The sequence below is a fragment of the Pelophylax lessonae genome (assembly GCF_965119305.1).
Source record: "Pelophylax lessonae genome assembly, chromosome: 1".
In the NCBI taxonomy this organism is placed as follows: Eukaryota; Metazoa; Chordata; class Amphibia; order Anura; family Ranidae; genus Pelophylax; species Pelophylax lessonae.
Window position 1 is genome coordinate 637,608,103 of NC_138768.1, and position 26,979 is coordinate 637,635,081.

Sequence of the window (26,979 nt, forward strand, 5' to 3'; positions counted from 1 at the left end):
CCTAAGTATATATTACTGGTGACAGCATTTTATAGTGTACTTTGGTAAATGTCCTGAAGTGCACAGGAGTCAAAATATATCAGACACAATCTAACCGAAAATGAATCTCATTTAAAGTTTAATTACATACTTCCATGTGTTATGAATATATTTAAGCTTCCACTCAGAAATAAATTGTGCCTGGATGCAGAGAACATGGCGATATTGGCTTTACGGAGAAAAACCAGGAAAACAGTTCAGATTAAATCAATCTGTCCTCAATAAAAAAATGATCCGTGAGCATATTGATAAACGGTGAATACTTTGCTCCAACTATGCTTGTTACATCCCTTACAGCAGAAGCCATACTTTTTCTGTAATTTACATTTTATTTTTGTCGTCCCATTTTAGTTGTCAGCTATATTCCAACCTGTGCAAAATCAGAATTAAAAACATTTCTAGGGCTAGTGATAGGACTTCATATGTAGAAGCATGTCACACACAAAAAATACTTTGCATTTGAGATCAGTTTGAGACTTGTGCCTATTAATACCAGGGCAATTTGATGCTTTGCGTGTAAAGCATGAGCATTTTAGTGCATTGTGTTAAATTGTGACATCGGGTCCGCCGGTCACACGCGCGGGGGGGGGTCCGTGACCACTCAGAAGCGTGCCTCCGGCGGCGCTCGCTCGCTCCCTAGACCCTCACAGGCTAGCGATGTAGACCTACCTCTGCCTGTGAGGGGCTGACCGCCGCAGTAAATAGTCGTGCGGCGGTCGGCAAGTGGTTAAACCTGACTTGTGTAAAGATAAAATTCCATTCAAAATGTTAAATATAAACCTTTTAAATATTATATTTATGATTTCTTGTCACTCAATAATACTCTTTTTACACTATGCCTTTGCTCCTTCTCTTAACTTCTATTTTTTTTTTTTGCTGTTCAAATGAGGTTAACCTGAAATGAGACATCAGAATGAAGACAAGCAGAAATAACGATGAGCCATTCTTATTGTGCTCATTTTTCAGGCCCTTGGCTGAAGGGGAAAAAAAGAGGTATGCAAGACTTTGCCTGTTAAAATGCTTTCCATGTATTTTATTCTTTCTTTTTACATTACACTCTATTACAGCAATCAAGCGTTGAGAAGCTAGAAAGGCTGTAAAACTGTGCAAATTTGGGGAATGTGCAACTGTAAATTCTGTTGGCTACTGCAAGTCGGATAAACAAAAATGCTTTCAGATAGCATAAAAGGTATTACTGGAAATAAAAAGCTACTTGAAAGTATGAAACGTCAACCTGAGGCACACACAGAGCTAATGAAGCAGTGGATGAGACTGACAATGAGTCAGAAAAAGCTAGAGACTGAACACAGACAAAGGTATTCAGAAATCAAATGTGCTCTATTTCATGGCTTGGCAAATAGGTTTAGGAGGTGCCAGCTGTAGCTGGTGCATTATTCATGATGTGCGGATAACAAATTAACAGGGCCTGTGCCAGATGTGTTTTGTTCTAGTGAAAAAACGGCAATATGCTTTAGTTACTTTCCTGATTATGGATTTCCGTATTGTGCCAATACCTGCAGCTGTCTTGCTCAATCGGCAGAAAAAGTCTTTAATGGCGTTCTTTAGCTGGGATGCAGCGACTGCCAAGCAAAACACACACATACAGCAGGGAATACAAAAAAAGAATGCATTTAAAAACATAAGCAAAATCCAAGTGATCGCTTTTTATATGACGCTACAACAAATGCAGTCTTAAACCCGTTCAGATTTTTCTAGATAATAAATCAGGAGCTGCATTGGAAAGCAGTCTTATCAGACCGATCTGACAATCTAATTTTGTTTTATGGTAGTCGCAGCAATGAAAGAGGAAATTCTATTTGGCTCTACTGTGTGATGGCAGGTAATGACAAGGAGGAACAGGCTACAGTGGTCGCATGTTTTTAGCACTAGCTATACACTTTCCGATTCTTCAACCTATTTGGCCAGGAATAATCAAGTAGGACAAAAAAAGAAAACTGGAGCCAAGATTTTAGAACAGTGATGGCGAACCTTGGCACCCCAGATGTTTTGGAACTACATTTCCCATGATGCTCAACTACACTGCAGAGTGCATGAGCATTATGGGAAATGTAGTTCCAAAACATTGGCAGGGTTCGCCATCACTGTTTTAGAAGTTCCTAAAGACTAGTGTTATGTCATTTAAAAAGTTTCTTTTGCTTCTGAAAAAAGGCACAATTTGATGCATGTCAAAATCTACCTATTTCCCTGGATCAAACAAAAATGTGCCCTATGAATACCAGTATTTCAGCTCATGTTGAATTTGTCTGTTACTTGTATTGGACTAAAATTAATGTTGTTAATGGATTGGAAGAATTTACAAAGTATTTTACATTTTTATAACCTCTGGGTTTGCATCAGCTCACAATAATTTAGCGTATTTGGCAACTCTTACAGTAAGCATTTCATACCAGTTTTGATTTAGAATCATCTACAGAATTGTTATTGAACTGGAAATTTCTCTAAACAGAGAACTGCAACTAACAGTTGCAGAAAATCAATCTAAAGATGAAATGATTTTATTAACTGCTTCAAAAGAGATACAGAATATGGGAAGGAAGCACCTATAATGTAGATAAAATTATATGCTGCAAGGGAGTCAGAATGTAGGACAGACACTGTCCCTGTTTTAATTCAGTTATGCAAAAAAATATAAAGTATCTCATAAAAGTGAGTACACCCCTCACATTTTTATAAATATTGTAATATATATTTTCATGTGACAACACTGAGGAAATTACACTTTGCTACAATGTAGTGAGTGTACAGCTTGTATAAAAGTATAAATTTGCTGTCCCCTGAAAATAACTCAACACAAAGCCATGTCTAAACCGCTGGCAACAAAAGTGAGTACACCCCTAAGGTAAAATGTCCAAATTGGGCCCAAAGTGTAAATATTTTGCGTGGCCACCATTATTTTACAGCACTGCCTTAAACCTCTTGGGCATGGAGTTCACCAGAGCTTCACAGGTTGCCACTGGAGTCCTCTTCCACTCCCCCATGAAGCTGGTGGATGTTAGAGACCTTGTGCTCCTCCACCTCCTGTTTGAGGATGCCCAACAGATGCTCAATAGGGTTTAGGTCTGGAGAAATGCTTGGCCAGTCCATCACCTTTACCCTCAGCTTCTTTAGCAAGGCAGTGGTCATCTTGGAGGTGTGTTTGGGGTCGTTATCTTGTTGGAATACTGTCCTGCAGCCCAGTTTCCGAAGGGAAGGGATCATGCTCTGCTTCAGTATGTCACAGTACATGTTGGCATTCATGGTTCCCTCAATGAACCGTAGATTCCCAGTGCTGGCAGCACTCATGCAGCCCCAAACTATGACACTCCCACCACCATGCATGATTGTAGGCAAGACAAACTTGTCTTTGTACTCCTCACCTGGTTGCCACCACACACGCTTGACACCATCTGAACCGAATAAGTTTATCTTGGTCTCATCAGGATATGGTTCCAGTAATCCATGTCCTTAGTCTGCTTCTCTTCAGCAAACTGTTTGCGGGCTTTCTTGTGCATCATCTTAGAAGAGGCTTCCTTCTGGGAGGACAGCCATGTAGAGCAATTTGATGCAGTGTGCAACATATGGTCTGAGCACTGACAGGCTGACCCCCCCCACACACCCTTCAACCTCTGCAGAAATGCTGGCAGCGCTCATACGTCTTTTTCCAAAAGACATCCTCTGAATATGATGCTGAGCATGTGCACTCAACTTCTTTGGTCGACCATGGCGAGGCCTGTTCTGAGTGGAACCTGTCCTGGTAAAATGCTGTATGGTCTTGGCCACCACGCTGTAACTCAGTTTCAGGGTCCTGGCAATCTTCTTATAGCCTAGGCAATCTTTATGTAAAGCAACAATTCTTTTTTTCAGAACCTCAGAGAGTTCTTTGCCATGAGGTGCCATGTTGAACCTCCAGTGACCAGTATGAGCGATAACACCAAATTTAACACACCTGCTCCTCATTCACACCTGAGACCTTGTAACACTAACGAGTCACATGACACCGGGGAGGGAAAATTGCTAAGTGGGCCCAATTTCGACATTTTCACTTAGGGGTGTACTCACTTTTGTTGCCAGCGGTTTAGACATTAATGGCTGTGTGTTGAGTTATTTTGAGGGGACAGCCAATTTACACTGTTATACAAGCTGTACACTCACTACCTTACATTGCAGCAAAGTGTAATTTCTTCAGTGTTGTCACATGAAAAGGTATAAAAAAAAAATGTTTACAAAAATGTGAGAGGTGTACCCACTTTTGTGAGATACTGTATATAAATTTATTTAAACAGGTTATATTAAAGGTAATTGTTTTTCAAAATAACAAACATGTTATACCTACGTGTTGTGTGCAATGGTTTTGCACACAGCAGCCCCGATCTTCCTTTTCTCAGGTCCCTCACCAGTGCTCTTGGTGCCTTCTCTACTCCTAGTGCCCCCAAGCAAGCTGCTTGCTATGGGGGGCACTCATGCATCCTCACTCCTGAGCCCTGCTCTGTGTGTCCATAAGACACACAGAACAGGGCTCGGCCCCACCCCCTCCTCACTGGCTGTGACTGACAGCAGGAGCCAATGGCTGCAGCAGGAGCTGCATACAGAAGGTTTTTTTCCTTTATGCATAGAATAGATGAAAGTAAAAAACCTTCAGCCTTACAACCATTTTTAGGTCCACCAATTTTGCATATGTCCTGAGGTGATCCTATCATATGTAAAGGGTAATTCCACTTTGGCGAGGAAAAAAAATAGCATATACAATTGAGACATAAGTCACATTGTAATTAAAGGTTATTAAAAATACCTTTCCTTTTCAATCTGCAGCACTGTTTGGGGAAAAAAGGAGAGGTTGGAAACTGTGCTACCTGGTATTATAGATGTGCCAAGATGCTACAAAGTGATCTTATTATAAAACATATAAATGGTGAGACAATATATAATAATAAGGTGCAGAGTGCAAAAACGCAGAAAAAAAAATCGCAGAGACAAAAAATGGGCTAAATGTGATACGCCCCAGAAATGCTTGAAGTGCTTTGAGGAAATAAAGCTAATATCACTAAGTGCAAAAAAAACGGAATTTTTGTAAAATCTTACCTGTAAAATTCCTTTCTCTGAGTCCTCCGACAGTCGCCGCCTCTTCATATTCGTCACATATGGGGTATTAGACTTTGCTCCGAAGGAGTAGCTAGGCAACAGAATATGTTAACAATAAAGCTTTAACATATCCCACCCTCAAGGGGTGGTCCCCTCAGTCAATACCCTCCTACTTCCTGCAACCATATCTCAGTTTTAGTGGAATAGCAGTACAGTATACATTCAACCCCAAAAGAGGGGCGGGGGCGGCGACTGTCGGAGGACTCAGAGAAAGGAATTTTACAGGTAAGATTTTACAAAAATTCCGTTTTCTCTTACGTCCTCCGACAGTCGCCGCCTCTTCATATTCGTCACATATGGGGACGTCCCAAAGCAGTGCAAACATGAGGGGTGGGAAACGCATCCGCGCCGAAAGGCAACGCAGTCTCCACATCAAAGAAAGGAACCTTACCAAAGGAAGGAAACCAGCTGGGCAACAGCAAAAATAAGTGCTCAACAGGAGCAACAACCCAGGAAAAGACAAAAAAAACAGGGAATACAAAGATATCCCAACAGCCAGGAGTCCCCAACAAGGGACCCTATGGAACAGCCGCACTAAGAACCTTGCGGCCAAAGGAAGCATCCGCCGATGCCTGAACATCTACTTTGTAGAATTTTGTGAAAGTGTGCACGGTCGACCAGGTCGCCGCCTTACACACCTGGGCTACAGAAGCCCCATGACGGCAGGCCCAGGACGTACTCAGTGATCTAGTAGAGTGCGCCTTCACAGGCACAGGGGGAACCTTCCCCTGCAAGGCATAGGCCTGTTCAATGGTCTGCCTGATCCATTTGGCGATGGTAGAGGCCGAAGCCGCCATGCCCTTCCGAGGACCCTCTGGAAGAACAAACAAGGAGTCCGTCTTACGAAAAGACTCAGTCGATTTAAGGTAAACCCTAATCGCCCGAACAACATCCAGAGAGTGCAATCTCACCTCCTTTGGATGTTTAGGCTTCGTGCACAACGAAGGCAAAACAATATCCTCGTTAAGATGGAATTCCGAAACTCGTTTCGGCAGAAAAGAAGGATTAGGTCGCAAGACCACCTTATCCAAATGAACAACCAGGTACGGAGACTTGCAGGACAAAGCCGCCAGTTCCGACACTCTGCGAGCCGAAGTGATCGCCACCAAAAAGGCGACCTTTTTGGACAACAGAGACAACGAAATCTCCCTGATCTGTTCAAAAGGAGCACGTTGTAACACAGAAAGAACTAGATTCAAGTCCCAGGGGGGCAAAGGATCCCTCCTAGGAGGAACCAGATGTCGCACACCCTGAATAAAAGTGCCAACCAAGGAGTTGGAAGCCACGGGACGTTGAAACAGAACGGCCAGCGCAGACACCTGACCCTTTATCGTGGCCAGCGCCAAACGCTGATCGACACCCGTCTGAAGGAAAGACAGCACACGGGAAACCGAGTACGTGCGGGGTGAAAACCCCCTGGACTCACACCAGGCAAAATAGGCCTTCCAAGTACGGTAATAAACCTTTCCCGAGGAAGACTTCCTCGCGTTGATCAAGGTATGAACGACCTCTGGAGAGAGACCCTTCTCCTTCAGGACCTCGGTCTCAACAGCCAGGCCGTCAAAGCCAGCGACTGTAAAGCAGGATGGTAAATCGGTCCTTGAGACAGTAGATCGTCTTGAAGAGGCAGACGCCAGGGGGCGTCGACCGCCAGATTCACGAGGTCTGCGTACCAGGACCGGCGAGGCCAGTCCGGTGCCACAAGAATCACCGTGCTGCGTTCCGAGTGTAACCTGCGAAGGAACCTGGACAGCAACTGAATCGGTGGAAAAGCGTACATCAGCCTGTACTGATGCCACGGGGCCACTAACGCGTCCGACGCGTCTGCCCGAGGGTCGCGCGTCCTTGCCACGAACCTCTGCACCTTGTAGTTGAGGCGAGACGCGAACAGGTCCACATCTGGAAGACCCCACTTCACGCACAACATCTGGAAGACAGCCGGATGGAGAGACCATTCCCCCTGATCCAGGGTCTGGCGACTCAGATAGTCCGCCTGCCAGTTCTCCACTCCCGGAATGTGAACCGCCGTTATCGCCGGGACATGAGTCTCGGCCCAAGACAGAATGTCGGCCACTTCTCGAGCCGCTCGGGCACTCCTGGTGCCCCCTTGGTGGTTGACGTATGCCACCGCCGTGGCATTGTCCGTCTGCACCCGAACCGGGCAGCCCTGCAGCCGGTCCGTCCAGCGATGAAGACAGAGCCTTATCGCACGTAATTCCAGAATGTTGATCGGGAGGGAAGACTCCCCCTCCGACCAGGTCCCCTGGGCGGACAGAACGCCCAGAACACCACCCCAGCCCGACAGGCTGGCATCCGTAGTGATTATCGTCCACGAGATCGGACGAAACGACTTGCCCCCGGACACCAACGGGGACTGGAGCCACCACAGAAGGTTTTCCCTGGTGCGATGACTCAACGAGATCTGAAGATCCAGAGATTGAGGTCGCCCGACCCACTTGGACAGGATCTCCGCCTGGAGACCCCGCGTGTGAAACTGAGCGAAAGGAATCGCCTCGAAGGCCGAGACCATCAATCCCAGACATCTCATACACGTCCGCAGAGACGAGTGTGGAACGTCCCTGAGGGACCTGACTTCCTCCTGAAGAGTCCTGAGCTTGTCTTCCGGCAGGAAGACCTTCGCCTGCACCGAGTCCAGTATCATTCCCAGATAGGGAAGACGAACCGACGGACTCAGTGTCGACTTTGGAACATTTATCGTCCAACCGAACTCCTGCAGAGTTTGCATTGTGACAGACAGGTCCTTCTCCAGACCCTGACTGGTCGCAGACCGAATCAGAATGTCGTCCAGATACCCCAGGACAGAAATGCCCTGGGCCCTCAATAATGCCAGAACCGGTGCAAGCACCTTGGTGAAGACCCGCGGAGCCGAGGCGAGCCCAAAGGGCAACGCCACGAACTGGTAGTGATCCTCCGCAATGGCAAATCGAAGGTATCTCTGATGCCCCTCGAATATGGGGATGTGAAGGTACGCATCCTTCAAATCGATGGAGGCCATGAATTCCCCCGGAACCAGGGCAGCCACCACCGAGCGCAGGGACTCCATGCGGAACTTGCGAACCCGCACAGAGCGGTTCAGAGCTTTCAAGTCCAGAATCGGACGAACCTTGCCCTCCTTTCTGGGCACGGTGAACAGATTGGAATAAAACCCCCGAAATCTGTCCCGATGAGGCACCGGAACCACCACTCCCTGAGCCCTCAGGTCCCGCACCGCCAGGTGCAGATCCCGCAGGCGCTCTGGAGACAGTTGTAGATTTGAGGGAAAAAATCTGCTCTCCGGCCGAGAGAGAAACTCGATCTTGTAACCAGATCGAACGATTTCCAGAACCCATCTGTCCCGCACACGGGCCAACCAGGGCTGAAGAAAACCGAGCAAGCGTCCCCCCACCCCAAAACTGGGTGAGGGCGCCCCTTCAGGCCGAACTGTTATGGGCCGCAGGTCCGGATTGGCCGGACTTCTGTTTCCCAGACCAGGGCTTCTTCTGAGAGCCTTGGCCTTTGAACGGTTTGCCCTTGTAGTGCGGCCGAAAGGCACGAAAGGACCCCTGAGGGGGCCGAAAATTCGCATGCTTCTTCCCAGAAGCCCCCTTAGCCTTGGGGAAATGGGGCAAGAGAGTGCTCTTACCCCCGGTGATCCCCTTAATCAACACATCCAGGGACTCCCCAAAAAGGCGAGACCCATCATAAGGCAGATTGGCTAAGGTCTTACGTGAAGATTGGTCCACCGACCAACATTTCAACCAAACCAGGCGGCGAGACAACACCGCCACGCTGTGCACACGTGCAGCCAACGGAATCAGGTCCAGGTCCGCATCACACAGATACATGACACCCTGGTGGATCTGATCCACCATATCCAGGGTCGCCGCCGAGGCCGAATCGGCCACTAGGACGCGCCTAAGCATCTGCGTCCAACTTGCGATCGCCTGGGCCGCCATGAGAGAAGCAAACAGAGCCTTAAGCATAGAACCCGTAACAGAATAAGTATGACGGGCAAGAGACTCCAGTCTCCTATCCGTGGCATCACGGAAAACAGGGGAACCCTCTGCAGGAATCGCAGTGGCTTTGTTCAAAACCGCAATTGCATGATCCACTGGTGGAGGCACACACCACCGTTCATCAGTGGCAGGCGAGAAAGGATAACGCAGCTTGAATTTACTTGGTACCGCAAAAGGTTTGCGCAGATCGCGCCATTGATCCTTAACAGCGCGCTGAAAATCAGCATTGCAGGGAAAAACCTGCGGCGTCCTGCGTTTTCTCTGCGTCCCATAAGCCGCCAAGGCAGCGGGAGGACACACTTCGTCCTGCAAACGCAGCGTCTGCTTAATGGAAGCAATCAACTCATCCATGATTGCAAGCTCTTCAGGCGAGCCAGGGGGAGAATTATCGACCCCCTCAACTTCAGCCTCCACCTCAGACCCCACTAGATCAAGAGAGGAGCGGGACCCCGATAAAGGGGTCCCTGCTAGAACAGCCCCATCACCTTCACCCTCAGAATCAGAGGACAGAGCAACTCTGGGCCGTTTAGTAGAATGAGCAGCCACCAGCATTTGCACCTGGGCAGCAAGGCCAGCCACAATAGTGGCTAAATCCCCCCCTGGGGGGGAAACAGCGGTCCCCTGGCTTTCCACCAATACTGTGGGAAACCTGCCCTCCTGAGAATCCATTGCCCCTGTATGCCAGACAACCAAGGGTTAACTGCCCCCTTTCAGCAAGCGCGGCAAGCGCAGCCCACCGCACCACACTCAGGCACAATGAGACCCCCACAGGGAATATACAGACTGAATACAGGCAATGGCAAACAGGAATAGAAGGATAAAACCTGAGGAGACCCCGCCGCTGCTGCTGCCTCGATCGGTGTTCCAGGAAAGAGGAAGTGATGCTGCCAGGGCGCTCTATGTAAGCCTATGGAGGCTACAAGAAAATGGCCGCCGTGCATGTAAACCATGCGGCCGGAGCGGGCGCCGGTAAAATGGCATCGTTTGGCGCCGAAATCGCCGCTCCACAGTGCATAAAAACACACACAAGCTTATCCCATTATATGGATACATGATAGATCGCCGCAGCGATCGCTGTATATGCCCCAACATGCCATAAAAACATGCCCCACAGCACACAGCTTCCCACACTGCCCAGCCTGACACACACAGTGTCACACAGCCCCCCCCCCCTTGCAGCCCACAGCATGCAGCCGAGAGATAGGGAGACAAGCAGTGTGAATAAAGGCAGGTTACACAGTCCCAGACTGAGACCCCCCCCAGACAGACAGGTCCCCACATAGATACACTTACCTCACATGGCGTGGGGAACCCGCACAGGCGAACAAGCCGCTGCACATGAGGCAGGGAGAGTCGCAATTCAAGACGCACACAATGGCGGTTAAGAAACCGCACAGCGTCCGGTGAGGTAGCCACCTCACCAAACATCCCTGCACCGAACAGGGATGGGTCGTTCACTGTGCCAGGAGCGTTACCTGGCTGAACGCTCGATGGCAGACTGGGAAGCCACTGACCCACGACCTGCGATCAGGGGGATCAGCCCGAGACCCAGTCCGCATGATCCTCTTCGTCCGAAGAACTAACTAATGCTGACCAAAATAACAGCTAAGTAAAGGTAGAGAAAAAAACTCAAACAAAATATTAAAAAGAAGAAAGAGTCTGGGACAAAAAGTCCCAGCACAGAGAGAGCCAGCCACTCCTGACAAGCTAGACATTAAAACTGAGATATGGTTGCAGGAAGTAGGAGGGTATTGACTGAGGGGACCACCCCTTGAGGGTGGGATATGTTAAAGCTTTATTGTTAACATATTCTGTTGCCTAGCTACTCCTTCGGAGCAAAGTCTAATACCCCATATGTGACGAATATGAAGAGGCGGCGACTGTCGGAGGACGTAAGAGAAATATACATTTTTTTGGGAAGGCTAACAGAATGTATCAGAACAAGGATGTGCACCAGAATCTTGAGTGATAAAAAATGAAGAAAAAAAAAAAAAAGTCCACAATGACGAAACGTACGTAGGGCGGTACTCTACGTGTCACTTCCGGTCTGCAGTCTGCCAGTCCCTTGGAGTGCGGAAGGCTCTGCAACATACTGCTGAATAATTCAGACTAAACCGTGAGTTTTTACTACTTGCCTACTTGTTTGATTGTACTTACTACACTATGGGGATCTTCTCTCTGTGTTTGAGCACCTAGATGGGACTTGTCGATCCGCGAGGATTCCAGGAACCCCGGCTCAGTAATCACAGTTTGGACCCCATCCACCCCTGTGTGGAATTACATCCACTCTCGTATCATTTACTGCCATTTAGGGTGGAAATTAAGGGTGAGTGCTACATCTAGTGGACACTTTAGGAACAGGCACCTATGTTCCTTGATACTCACCTCCACATTGCACTTTATCACAGACATTATCCAGCACAATTATTTTTTTGTATAGGGGGCCCCTCTCACCCCCTTTTTTCTTCACTATACCATTTATTGGCACTTTCCTTTTTTTATCACTTAAGATTCTGGTGCACATCCTTGCTCTGATACATTCTGTTACACTTCCCAAAAAAATGTATATTTTTTGCACTTAGTGATATTAGCTTTATTTCCTCACAGCACAAAGCAAGCATTTCTGGGGCGTATCACATTTAGCCCATTTTTTGTCTCTGCGATTTTGTTTCTGCGTTTTTGCACTCTGCACCTTATTATTATATATTGTCTCACCATTTATATGTTTTATAATAAGATCACTTTGTAGCATCTTGGCACATCTATAATACCAGGTAGCGCCGTTTCCAACCTCTCCTTTTTTCCCAAACATTGTTGGCTCCTAATTTTCTAGGGGCTGGTTGGTGGCAGCTTCTACACCTATATACTTTTGTCTCCATCACTCCATAGCGCTGATCACCCCCCATTCATACCCAATCTGCAGCACTGTTCTCTGTAAACTGCATTGCAATATGGCAACCTGGAGGTGTTCTGTACACAGGTGGTGTACGGAACGCCTCCCAGAAATGTAATTTCCTGCTTGTGTGATTGGCTTACAGATTTTCCCAGAAGTCTGCACTAAAAATACTTCTATAGGGAAATCATGTCCAAATGATGCAGACCCTGCAATTTTCCTCAGAGTCTTGCAAATGCAGCAGCTGATTGATAATTATAAAATCACTCCCATGCACATTCATTTTGCAAATGGACACAGACAAACAGCTATTTCTTCAGAGTAACAAAAGGTAAGAATCTGCAACAAGGTTTGTTAAAATCCTTGTAATGTACATTGATCACCCAAAGGCAAATGTTTTTCTCAACAAAAGTAGAGTTACTCTTTAAAGTATAAGGAAAATGCAAGGCATGAAGAAGTAATCTACCCTCTGCCTTCTTAGCAGCATACTGAATTCTGCCAATGAGGCAATGTTTACAGGTGGTAGGCCTGTCCTCTTTTTATCCCTGCCCCATAGAATTATAAGGGGCTCGACAGTGCAAGATTGTGGTGGAACACCAGTGGACCTGACTACACTAATTCATAAGCGTACAGCTGAGAATCTGAGAGTGGGGAGGGTGGCAGGGTAAGAACATTTTCCACAAACACTTTTTAAAAGTTATATTTAGCGGAACTAAAGTCAAATATGAAAAGTTAATGTGCAGGCAGGCTCTTTATTGCAGACGAGATATGCAATCACGCCATGGGGAGTAGACAAGTGTGAAGTATAAACTTTAGCTTTTTCTTCACAGATTCATTATTCACCTACTAATAGTAGGTGTTTTTTTAATGGGGGACAGACAGTGTAAGAGGACTCTGCATTTTAAGAAACCTGTCTTGAGAGAATACAGAGCCTTCCACTTCCGACCTGTCCTAAATGTTAGTTAGCTGGGAACAGGTTCCCATTAAACTGACTTTGTCGCTTCTTTAAAAACAACAAGCAAATTAAGAAATGTATACTTACAGTACCTGTCCCCATGGCCATCCCTCCAATATCTGCTTCTCTCGCAGAACTATGGCAAAGTAGTGACCAAGGGCCTGGCAGATGGAACTTTAGCAGGCATTGGGGACTACAGGCATCAAACACTCCCAAAAGTGTAAGATGTGAATTTTGTTCAGGGGGCTGTAGTTTTTTAAGTGCAAAGAATGGAGAAACGGACCACAGGACAGCCAAGTATAAAAAGTCTTCTTCTGCAGATAGTATGCTTTCAATTGTTTAAAAACACTGCAGAGTCTCTTTAATTGAAATACCTACAACATTCACTAAATTCTTAAGCTCTGAAAGAACCAACTACAAGTGTGTTTTAATAAAAATAGAATGGCTATGTGTTGGCATGACATATGTATATCCCATAACTTTCTGTGAGATAACTGTATTCATGACCAGCCTTTGGCCATGCAAGTATTTGCTATGTAGCTTACCTGGACAATTTCAAATAAGGATGTACACTGTACAGCGTACTGGAAGGCTTCTACTCTGTAATTATTAACCTTTTTCCCAAGGGAAATATACTGTATCTACTGTACAATGATGCCAAGGGAGCAAGATGACAAAAAATACACAGCAGTAAGTTACTGTTGCTCATTAAAACACATCAATTAAATATATTTAATAGACTTAAACAAGGCATATAAAAGCAGTTACTGCTGAACAAACAATGAGTGGTTTATTATTCTCTAGTGACATTTTATAACACATAAGTAATTAGGATTCAAGTTTTGAACCCACACACTTCTGTATACTAGCCTTCACATATTCAGTGGTTGCGTAGGCCTAAATTAAAAGCAACTCTTGTCAATATGTCCTGCACCATTTGATAGACTCAGCATGCACTCCTGAAAGATCATGTCCAATAATACCCAGGTAATCATCAGTTTGTTCTACAATGAAGCACCTCAATTTGCAAAATGCCAAGAAGCAGATGCCACCGAAGCACCCAGTGACAATAGATTGCTCTGTCTGCCTCAATGTATTGCAGACACCAGTTCTATTAGGCTGCTAACTCTTCAGAGTGACTGCTTCTCCCATACCAATTTAAAAATCCGGGCAAGGTGCCAGCCTGGTCTCTGAAAGATTTACAGATCCTCTGTCAGCACACAAACAGCATAAAAAAAAAAAAACACACGCACTTATATTCTAATGTCTGTCTCCAATGGAAAACAAAATATACTGTAGAGGTTGCATATAGCTCTGTTTCCTTTCTGAATCTCGATGAAATTTAAACACATAACAGCTGTTTAAAGAATATTTTCCTTAAAGTGTAAGCGTCGATGAGGGTCACTGTTTGCTCAACCCATTTTAAAAAGCAGTATAAATAACACTGCAACATTAAATTCTGCTGAGCAAGTTTTTAATTAGCATACCTTGGAAAAGCAAAGCACTTGGATGAGCTTCAAGTCTCAGCAAAAATGTCAGTTAAAGGGCATTGAGAATGAAAGAAATGTGTATGCAATGCACATTTGTAAATACAAATGAACTGTGTGCATGCTTGGGCCATACTATTCATTATTTTCTTTACTTTCCTTGTTTGGCAAAATGGATTTTTTTTTTCTTCAGCTATGTAAAAATAGAAGTTGCTATATTAGAGGGAGGTATTTTGGAGTGAAGGGTTTGCAGATGGCTAAAACTAAATTGATGTAACGTTGCTGACTCAGCAAACTACCATCTATTAATAGGAGGAAATTTAAGGCCTCTATCAGACAGAAAACATACAGACGATTTAACCTTTCTCAAAGTTCTAAAGTGTTCCTACTTCCCTAAAGTAATTCTATTAAAGGTGCACACTAGTCAAAAATGAACATTATGCATGTTAACTAAGGGAAGTCTGCCTTCTGGCAATTGTCAGTTGACTGATCTGTAAGCTAAATCCCTATGATTGCATATGCCCCTATCTTCCGAATGGCTCTGAAGGTAAGGATGTATACAGCACAGCGTGTGCTTAGCTTTCACCACAGCCCTCTCACATGAGGGTAGTAGGCAATTTTAAAGCCAAAAAAAATATGTTGGCTGCATTACTTTTTTTTTCTTACAAGCGTTTTTTTTTCTTTTTTTAACCTGTTAATGCTGTGAGCAATCCACTTCCTGTGCCCCCCCCCCCCCCACCTCGAAACTGGACAACATTCGGCCCATGTGTATGACAGCCAGTCCGACAAGAGCCGATCATTCGGTCAGCTTCTGTTTAAAGGGCATGTCCCAAAAAGGTCTGCCAATTGACATCCGATCAGCGCCCTCAGCCAATCTGACCCCTGTCAGAACACAATAGTTCAGCGGGGGAGATCTCTGTACTAACATTGCATAGTTAGTACAGCGGCTCCTCCCAAGCTCTTCAGTTTTTTCCGTTCAGCCCGCTGGGTTGAACAAACAAAATGCATGGTATCTATGAAAGGAACCATGGTTGTTACATGCTGGACCTCAAACATTTTTGCCTTTGTTCATCTCCATTACATGGTGGATTTATAAAGACTAGTAGCATACACAATAAAGATAGATTTTTGGTGCTTTCTTTGCTGCTCATACAAGTGAGAAGGGCACTGCAATTCTTGCAAGATCAGCAGGTATTTTCTATATTTGCTAAAAAAATGTGCTTAACTTTTGAAAGTGAAGAGTATTGCAACCACTATATCTAAAGCCTGATAAGTTGCAAATTATTACATTTTTGTTTTCGGTTTAGATACACTTAAAAATTGCCTTGCGCTTAAGAACATTGCCAACAGATCCTGCTATGCTTGATGGTATAAACAGAATCATTCACATCATATTTGTTTTTTTAGAAGAACTAAGGTCCTAACCCTGATGGATTAATGGCCTTCTAGGTACAATGGCAGTTTTGGTGAAAGCCGATTAACCAACCAGTAAGGGCTACCATGCGTGGCTTGAATTTGGGCCAAGTCATGATGAATCAGTGGAAATTCAAGCTGTGGGTGCATTTGTCAGCTCAACAAAAGTTGATCAAACTGTCAACTTTGTCGAAGGAGCCAGGTGGCAAATTTTTGGGCAAACAGCTCCTGTATAAAATCAGATGCAGACTCTGGTTCAGGTATTTTGACCGCCAGCAGTGCTTTCTGTCAAATATAATGACCCACAGCAAGAGATTCCCCCATTTGAACAAAAAAAATCTACAAGTGCATGGCCAGCTTAAGACTTTGGATTTCTGGGAAGAAACTGGAGCAATGGGGCAAACACATACAAGCAAGGGGGGAAACTCTATAACGACAGGAATTGGGAAATGATTATCATGCTGCTTTACAAATAAACTCAGACACTTGGCTCTCATATCATGGGTCCTACTAGCAAAAATTATTTGTAAACCTCATGCAAAACCTGTATCGGATATTTAGTTGTGCTGTGCTGCAATTAGGAGGGTGCATGCAATCAAAACACACGTTTACTTTTAATCAAAGAATTTGTAACTTTGGCCTGCCATTCTTGTGATATACACATCTGCTAGTCAGTTAGATTACTTTGCTGCTTTCTGTCTTAGCATTACTGCTCGCTGAGACTGCTTTGCCGATTCCTTTGTGAAATCCTTTCTAAGGGGACAGGTGATGCTGATTCATCTTCCAATCAGGAGGCTGGAGGCAGAGAGGCAACATAGAAAGCTGAATTCCTCAACCAAAAAGATGAACTGCTTAATCAAAAACTACATGCGTAACCTATCTAGCTGTGTAGCATGGAAATTATATGTCAAAAGACTTGGTACAAAACATTACAAATCCTTGGGCAGGTAAAAAAAAGTTAGCATTTATATTTTTAGCTCTGTATTTAGATGGTTTGTGTGGAGTTTCATTTGAATCCCTAGTGTCCTCTAGAGAGGCTGGCTTTTTTCTGCACAAAATGTAGATAACATTTACAGAAGTAAATAGCTATTTAAAAGGGAATCTCGCAGGACAGCTCTCACAGCTGACACCATGTGATGCTGAAGAGGTTTGTATTGCTCTGGAACTAGCACTACATCTGGTAATCAGAAAAAGGCAGCCTCTAGCTCTGGATTATAAATTTGGCTTATGACCGGTAGCAACTGTCGTAGCAGTATGCAGAATATACAAAGTAACACACTGTTCTTTTGCACAAAGTACAATAATTTGTTCTTCTGCTTAAAATATATCTATATCTATGCCATACAGTAAGTAAGCGCCGTATGTTTCTATATCGTCGTCAAACATGATCATTCACTGTGTTCCTTTCATGTCAGTCCTTCCTACAGTATTGATATACAGTATATCCTTAGAGCAGACAACTGGAACTCCTGCAGAGAAGTCTCTGGCATTGATGTGAGCCAAAAGAATGTGATGATCAATCCAGATTCCCTGGCTTTAAAACCTCTACTGCGGACCACAGACCTTAGCTGAATATTCATTGGTTCCTCTGGATACTTCTATACAAGACTTTTTTTCTCCGAAAATAGGTGCAGGAACTAAACCACGACCCCCGCCCCAATACACATACGCCCTCCAAACTGTGAATAGTTGAATAGTGGGTGTGGTCACATTTTACTAACAGTGAGGCTCGGTTCACACTGGGGCGGCTTCAAAGTCGCCCGACTCTGAAGTCGCCCCATGCAGCGCGACATCAGCGAGGCTTGCAAACGACTTCTCTAATAGAAGTCAATGCAAGTCGCCTCCAAAGTAGTGCAGGAACCTTTTTCGACTTGAGGTGCTCCGATTAGAACAGTTTCATTGCACTGAATGGAGCGCGACTTGCCAGGCGGCTAAGTCGCCTGACAAGTTGCCCCAGTGTGAACCGAGACTGAGAGGGTCATACAGGGGCATCAAATACTAGGAGTACATAATGTGCAGAGATTGTGGGGGTTGATGTGTGTTACACACAGAGTGCAGAGTATGTTTACAATTTTACCAATCAAAGGATGTAGTTTTGCCCAGCCTTTCTTGCGATTATAGATGAAATTTGGCATCTTTTGAACTTATCTAAAACCCAAACACCAAACTCCCACTGTTTTTAACTCTAATGAGCTGCAGGCTCAGTCAACAACCAGACCTGCAGTTCATTGTACCACAAAAAAGTGGGAAATATGGGTTAGAGAGGAGTTCAAAGGATGCCTGAGCTCATCTCCACTTGCGATAAACACCTCTAGTATTCAGGATAATCACTATGCTACTTATTAAATTACTGCTTCCTGGGTCAGCTGTAGTTCTTCCTGGATCAACTCCTTGCTTGTTAGCCAGAAGCGATTATGCTGATTCACGGTCTAATGATAAGGCTGAAAGCAGAGAGGTGGCATAGAAAACCACAAAGTTGAACCTAGCAGATGAAAAGCTGCCTGTGCAATGTGCCACAGAGGCATAATTCACATGATTAGCTGTACAAAATTAAAAATGATTTTGCAGGTAAAACAGTAAACATATGTATTTCAACCCTGCATTTAGCCATTTACCTGGACGTTCACTTTAATGATATCAAAAAAAGCTGTCTTTCGTAGAATATATATATGGATAAAGACATCATAAAAAAATATCTTACATGAATCTTACCGGCTTGAGCTGCAAGGTACAGAAATAATTATACATGATACACAGCTTTCACTCCTTAAATCCTAAAAGGATAAAAATTGTGCTATTTTTGCAATTTCTTAAAATGTTAAAGCTTAAAAATGTCAGGTTCCTTGGATTCAACTTTTATTGTACCGTTTCTAACAATTCTACCTTTAGTGAATGAGCTCTTAAAGCTGTTAAACCATTGTATACGCTAATGGGTAGAAATGCTGTGAAGAGGCAGCTAACTACACGTGACAAGCCTTTTACGGTAGTAGACCATGGAGAAAATGTAGGGGGCCAGACCAAAGACAGATGTCTAATGCGTTCCCTAATATAAAAGCTCCACCAAGGTCATTTCTAAACTCTTTTCTTGTATTTGTTCCTCAAGGTAATAAAATGGCTCTCATACAAGAAGCAGTAAAAAAAAAAAATGAAGGTGTTGCCCACAGCAGCCAATCAGGATAGGGAATACATTGGCAAGCAGCTACTTGTTATGGAGAACACATTTATTTTTTTCTTTTGAATGTAGGACTTTAAAGTATTAAAGTGGAACTTCACTCTCTTAATCAACATTGACTATTTTAAATTATTATGCTGCTAGCATTAGTAAATAGATAGAAAGTAAATCTTATTTAGTTGTTTTTAACTTTTTTTTTTTTATTATTTCTACTGTTACTTCCTGGTTCTTTGCCTAGGCCAGTAATGGCGAACCTTGGCACTCCAGATGCACAAGCATCATGGGAAATGTTGTTCCAAAACATTTGGGGTGCCAAGGTTCGCCATCATTGGCATAGGCAAATATCATACAACCCAGGAGTCTTCAGGAGGGGAGGAGGGGTTTTCTCAACTAAGCACACCATCGTGCCTGAGCTAAGGGCACATGGATTCCAGGAAGTAAATGCTACATGAATAATCTTCCCTCACTGAAGATGGCCGCAGCCAGAAATGCTAGGGGGGTGTTTCTTAAAGTGATTTCTCAGAAAAATAAAGCACGGAGACAAGAATGGATGGGGGAGTTTGCTTTGAATATTAAAATTTAATTAAATAGTGTTTTTGGTTTGTGGTGCCCAGATGCAGGGTAGTTCTGCTTTAACTTGATGTACTGAGGCAAAACCATGCAGGATGGGGTTGGGCAAACTGGGTTTTTAACACCAAGGAATTGGACTTAAAAAATCAAGGATGGGTAATAACAGCAATACATTCAGAAAGTATAAATCAATCATTTTCATTAATGCCATGATATTGTAATAAAATAAGGGCTACACACCGTAGTTCTTTCAGTCTGTTCTCTGTGCTCCTGGTTAGGTTATTTGTCTCCTCTTTCCATTTGCAGCTTGTTTTTTGCTGGGCCGTCAGTAGTCTCATAAGTTCTTGCATGGACTTTCGGCAGCTGTCTTCCATCTCCTGTAGCTGTACTTCATAGCCTTGCTCCTTCACAGAAAATTCATGAGCCATGGTGCTTAACTAAAGAAAGAAAACAGTGCTGACAACTTTACTCTGCCAGAAACAATAACTTATTTCCCGTATTCTGGGCTGTGTTCTTACACCAACAGTAGTAAAATATTGCTTTAGAATGACTCAATCCATTTCAATAGTAAACTAGAAAGAGGGGTGGGCATCAAGTTGCACCCTGCAGCTACCATAGCTGGGCACTAATCAGCAGATTCTCTTTTCTCTTTTGCCGCATGTAATAAAACCTATTTTTTACCTCCTTGGGTTATGAATTTCAGGTAATAAACTCTTCCCACATGTAAGTAGCTCAGGTTCATTTTTTTCACGGACCATAACTCAATAGGTAGGGGATGAAGCTTCACATCACAACTGTCACAATAAATCTGAACTTTAGGCAAATAAAAAAAGACAGATTATTGCAACTCATTAAATATTATTTTTTTTTTTTCATGCAATCGGTTTAAGCATCTGATTTTGGCATGGTTTCAACGTCTTGCAGTCCATGTACAGCAGAGATGGAACTAGGGTTGCCACCTCATCCCTCTAAACCCAGGCACGTATTAATTACACAGGTTCTGTGGCTGATTAAGGTAGCAAATAAACTCAATTAGTGCCTTATCTGCATTAAATTAGCCTCAGAACCTGTGTAATTAATATGTGTTTGTGTTTAAAGGGATAAGATGGCAACCCTGTATGAAATGTGAGAGTAAGAAGCACCACAAGTAGACAATAAGTTAACATGTTGACTAAAAGAAAGCTGATTGGAAGGTAAAGCACACTGACAGAGAGAGATGATTATCACTGTGCTTCTCCTTTCACTGTTCAGTTGCAGGCTGGGGTGGGTCCAGGATGACCTTAGCTTAGAGGAAATGGGATGAATGTAATAAAGCTGCCAATCAGATAGAGCACATCTTGTGGCACAAAAATACCAAGGTGCAGCTAGTTTTATTATTTTATTGACATTTATGTTGTAATTCTTGATGTTGCCCAATATTTAAAGTGGTTGTAAACCCTTAGATATACCCAGTGAAGTGACTGGCCTCACATAAGTTGTACCTGTTTATCTCCATCTGTCTTTCCCCTACATCCATTCAAAGTTCAGAATTTACAGGATCTCTGAGCTCTGAATAGCAGTGGGCGGAGAGCTGAAGTTTCAGTGAGGAGAGCTCTGAGAGCTGATTGGAGGGAAGGGACACACCCCCTTCTCACAGCTGACAGGAACAGAGCTGAGGTGTTCAAACCGTTGGAGGTCCCTCCCCTGTCACCTTTTTTCTCTTGGTGTCAGGAAAACTTGTCAGAAGTGTCTCATGCTGATAGCAGAGTAATGAGGTAGAGAACAGAAATGACACTTAGTGCTCTGGAATGAAACAGTACACACTATAGAGCAAGGTTTCTCAACCAGGATTCCTTGAAACCCTAGGGTTCCTCCTGGGGTTGCTAGGGGTTCCTTGAGCAATGGGCAATTTCTGCCTCTCAGATAAGTTTCCAATGACACCATTGTTCCTTTTAGCTATCTGTAAGGGGGTAATTCTTCCCAAAGATGACTAGAGTAAGAGCATTCTTCCTACTGACTGTCACACTGTGTCATGAGTTGTAGATTTTAAATTTTTAGCAGGGGTTCCCCAAGACCAGAAATGTATTTCAAGGGTTCCTCTGTGTAGAAAAGGTTGAGAAAGGCTGATATAGAGGGATATGCTTTATTCATATTTCATGTTTGAGGTTTACAACCACTTTAATGTTAACTCTGGTCAATATTTTATTCAGACTGAGGAAGAGGGGAGGAGGATTTTTACTGCTGTGTTGCAACAAAAAATATAATAAGGGGGTGTTAGAAGATCTTATTATTATGTGCGCCCCTATTGAACAGACTACCCACTTTCTGCTCTGGTGATAGGTTATTAGCAGGACAAAAAGTTAAAAAAATGAAAAGCAAACCGAGGTTTCCCCACTCAATCCAAAGATAAGAAAAACATTTTAGCTGTGGTTTTATTTTAACGTGTGCTCTCTGTAGCAGTTCATTCACAAGCAATGCCATAACCAATGGAGCTTTTCCACTGCATGGAACCGTATCGGTTCGGCACGCTTTTGTGCTTTTCCACTGCTGGTACCGCATGGTATAGTGTCGGAACGGTTCGGTACGGTACGGTATAGGTTTGCTTTTCCACTGCATGGAACCGAACGGTGTGGTACGGTACGGCTCTGAAAAAAACAGTACCTACTCGATTGTGGTTCCAACAGGTACCAAACTGGTACCATATCCCACAATCCTTTGCATGCAGTCACTACTAGCCACTGATTGGTTTGAGAATCCCACCCACTCCGTTGTTATCCCGCCCACTTAACTTTAGTTCTACTTTAGTGGAAAAGCAAACCTATACCGTACCGTACCGAACCGTTCCAACACCGTACCATGCGGTACCAGCAGTGGAAAAGCAAACCGGGCCAAGCAGGGCCGAGTAGAGCTGAGCCGGTACGAGCCGGTACTTGCAGTGGAAAAGTGCCATAAGTAACCTGAAAGTGCATTTCAGACAACCCAACACCTTCATACAAGATCATGTGACTGCACGTACATTATACAAATGGACAATACTAAAGCAGCATGCTTTAAAAGGTTTCTGCTCTAATAAATACAGTTTTTACAGTCTGTAATAGATAAAATATTAAGTCTTAATTTCCTGGACATGGAAAAGCCAATAATATAAAAATTAGCAGCTAATTCCTGAAAGCTTGTCAACCAACGGCTCACTATGAAGCAGAACAGATAGCAGGGAGGCACACATTTTTCAAGTGGGATGTCACCAGTATCCCTGCAGAAATAAAACACATCTGCTGATATGTGATATTTGAACTGTAAAATAGGCAGCCAATCATTGTAGCAGATATAAAAGAATGGGACTAAAAACACCTGTGAGATCTGCAGTTTGCTATCTTCTGCAATCTTTCAAACACACATAGCAGCAATAGACATGCTAAAGAGAGAGGACGAGAAGCCTCACAAAAGGATCAGAAATGTATACTTGTGCTTCTGACTGTCAGAGGCTCCCTGCTCACAGTCCCTTAATGATTGCACAGTTCTAGCTGTGACTTTGTAGAGTGGATTTGAACCGCTGAAGAGACACTGCTGCTTCCAGACAGAGAGCTGAAGTTCTCTCTGCAGCTGAATGCCAGGAAAGTAGAGTTTCGACTGGCAATGGCAAAGTGCTTCTGACTGTCAGAGGCTCCCTGCTCACAGTCCCTTAATGATTGCACAGTTCTAGCTGTGACTCTGCGGAGTGGGTTTGAACCGCTGAAGAGATACTGCTGCTTCCAGACAGAGAGCTGAAGTTCTCTCTGCAGCTGAATGCCAGGAAAGTAGAGTTTCGACTGGCAATGGCAAAGTGCTTCTGACTGTCAGAGGCTCCCTGCTCACAGTCCCTTAATGATTGCACAGTTCTAGCTGTGACTTTGTAGAGTGGATTTGAACCGCTGAAGAGATACTGCTGCTTCCAGACAGAGACCTGAAGTTCTCTCTGCAGCTGAATTCCGGGAAATTAGAGTTTCGACTGGCAATGGCGAACCTTCAAACTACTTACAACAAGACCTTTTCGTGTTAGTTTTTTTTTAGTATTCAGTGTAGTTTACTATTTCACTGGACTGAAGGCTTTTTTTTTACATTTTGCCGGGAATCCTGCTTTACATCATTTTTTTTTTTTTTTTTTTTGCACACTCTCCCCTTAAGAGAAAACAAAGGCATGGTCGCAGGTGCAGCAAAAAGCTTGTTGCTGCCTGATACTGAATAGGGACAAATAATATTCATTTTAACACTCATATAAAATGTGCTGCTCACAAGCTCCAAGTGCCTGCTTTGTACAAATTCCTACATTTACCATCTGTTTGTTTGGGTGATTTGTATGGATACATTTGGTATTTTTATTGTAATTTATGGAAAGTGCTCAGTTTTCTAATTACTGTTCTGCAACATACATAAAAGAAACTTTGATTGGACTACTCGGGCACAGTCATTTAACCAGAGCTCTCTTTTCACTTAGCTTCCCTACACAAAAGGCTAGCTCAGAGATGGGCAACTTTTGGTGCTGCAGCTGTGCCAAACCATATCTGACACACAAAACAGAAGCATTCCATATTCCTGAAAGTTTGATGCCGTAAAATTGCTGAACAATCCAAAAGCCTCCCATTAAATCATGCAACATTCATCCTGTATATGGAGTGGAAACTAGTACAGCGGATGAATTCTGTTCACCAGGATGTCGGTTGGGACAGGACTGCCTGAAAAACATTTTGCCAATTTTGTCAGCACTGGTTAAGAAGATGCTGCAGCGGACATTGTAGATACTATTCCATGTGAGGCTCACCTAAAATGTACAGTCCAGCAGATGTACATATGCAGAACACTATTTGAAAGCCAGATCATGCAACTCGAATTCCAAGAAAGTTGGGACGCTGTTTAAAATCTATATAAAAATGGAATTAAATGATTTGCAAATCTCATAATCCCATTGTTTATTTACAATAGAAAACATATCAAATGTTTAAACTAAGAAAATGTACTAATTTAAGAAAAAAATAAAGTCATTTTGAAGAAAAGTGATATTAAAGCGGTTGTAAACCCGAAAAAAAAAAAAAAAAAACCTGCAAGACAAAGGCATAATGAGCTAGTATGCATCACATACTAGCTCATTATGTATTACTTACCTTAGAACGAAGCCCCGACACGGACCCCCGGACATCGCTGCGGGCGCTGCCATGATCCCTCGGCGTCTCTTCCGGGTTCGGCGGCTCCGGCGCTGTGATTGGCCGGAGCCGCGATGACGTCACTCCCGCGCATGCGCGCGGGAGTGATTTTCCGGCAAGCTCCCGGCAAGGAAAACTGAAGGTCCACCCGGACCTTCAGAGCGCATGCGCCGCTCGCGTGAGCGGCTGCATGCACTGCAAATATCTCCTAAACCGTGCCGGTTTAGGAGATATTAATTGTACCTACAGGTAAGCCTTATTATAGGCTTACCTGTAGGTAAAAGTGTCAAAAAGCGGGATACTACCGCTTTAAAGTCTTGTTTTTTTTTTGTTAAAAAATACCAAACGGGTTATACATACCTGCAGCCCAGATCCTCTTCTTTTTAGGTCCCTCGCCAGCGCTCCTGACCCCTTCCTCCTTCCGAGTGCCCCCATAGCAAGCACTTTGTTATGGGGGAACCTGATCCGAGCCGCTGTTGCTGCTCTGTCTGTCTATTCAGACATAGAGCCATGGATCGGCCCCACCTCTTTTCTCTCCTCATCGGCTCCCTAACTTTGAAGATAGCAGCGGAGGGCCAATGAGTAGGTTCCAGGACAGCCAAGACTTTAGTGTAACATCGCTGGATAGAGCGGAGGCTCACGTAAGTATTAGGGGGGCTGATGCACACAGAAGGATTTTCTATCTTAATGCATTTAAAAAAAAAAAAAAACCTGCCTTTAGAACCACTTCAATGGTAGCAACACGTCTCAAAAAAGATAGGACAGGGCAACAAAAAGCTGGCAAAGTAAGTGGTACTAGCAAGAGCTGGAGGAACATTTTGCAACTAATGAGGTTAATTAAAATTAAAATTAAAAATATTAGTTACAGTCCGCGCTACCCAACCCCATAACAATGGATACAACACAAAATGAAAATGACTAGACATAAAGATGAGAAAATGATTGTGTTTATTATATGTCTAACTCCTGTGTACCCTCCTGATCTTGCTGCTATAGCACTGTGTTGGACTGTAGGTGGTTTCACAACACCCTCTTATGTATAAACCAAAATATAACAAAGTTAGTGCAGTACAACTCTAAAATCCCAGCATAAAGAATACTGAACAACCTCTACATAAAATGATATACATATTATGTAGAGGTTTTTCATTATTCTTTATGCTGGGATTTTAGAGTTGTGCTGCACTAACTGTTATATTTTGGTTTATGAGGTTAATTGGCAACGGGTCCATACTGTGAATGGGCATAAAAAAGGGGCATCCAAGAGAGTCAGAGTGTCTCATAAGTAAAGATGGGCAGAGGTTCATTAATCTGTGAAAAGCTGTGTCAGAATAATGTGCCTCAATGCAAAATTGCAAAGACTTTTAATTTATCATCATCTACAGTACATAAGATTATCAAATTATTCAGAGAATCTGGAGAAATCTCTGTGCTCAAGGGACAAACTTGAAACAGAATATTGGATGCCAGTGATCTTTAAGCCCTCAGACAGCAACTGCAATAAGAAATACTTCCAAAAATCACTGTCTGGAACACAGTTCGCCATTCCATCTAAAAATGCAAATTGAAGCCAATATGCAAAGAAGAAGCCATATCTGAACATGATCCAGAAACGCCGTCTTCTCTGGGCTCATTTAAAATGGTCTTTTGTATAGCTGAGAAGAGTTCTGTGGTCAAACGAATTGAAAATTGACATTCTTCTTGGCAACCTTGGCTCTGTGTCCTTCAGACTATAGAGGAGAGGGACCTTCTGGCTTATCAACATCCAGATCAAAAGCCTGCATATCTGATGGTATGGGGATTAATTAGAATGGGCAGCTTGCACATCTGGAAAGACACCACCAATGCTAAAAGATACAGTATATTCAGGTTTAGGAGCAGCATATACTCAGGCAAGAATGGGAAAATATTCCTCTCCCAAAACTCCAACAACCAGTCTTCTCAGGTCCCAGACATTTAAAGAGTGTTGTTAAAAGAAGAGGGGATGCTACACCATGGTAAACTGTCCCAGCGTTTTTTGGAATTAGGGTTCTACTGTGCCAGCTTTTTGTTGCCCTCTCCCAACTTTTTTGATACATGTTGCTGCCAATAATTTCAAAATAATCCTATTTTTTCTTAAAATGGAACATTTTCTTAGTT

The 26,979-nt window shown here is 43.7% G+C and overlaps 1 protein-coding gene across 2 annotated transcripts in view; it reads right to left on the minus strand.

Moving 5' to 3' along the window:
- The window catches only part of SCLT1 (sodium channel and clathrin linker 1), a 365,290-nt gene that overhangs the window by 54,376 nt on the left and 283,935 nt on the right, over positions 1–26,979 (minus strand). For both annotated transcript variants that reach the window (XM_082270326.1, XM_082270327.1), the window contains exon 19: positions 19,925–20,121. In XM_082270326.1, coding sequence (XP_082126452.1) covers positions 19,925–20,121 — 197 coding nt within the window. The remainder of the gene's footprint in view (positions 1–19,924; positions 20,122–26,979) is intronic.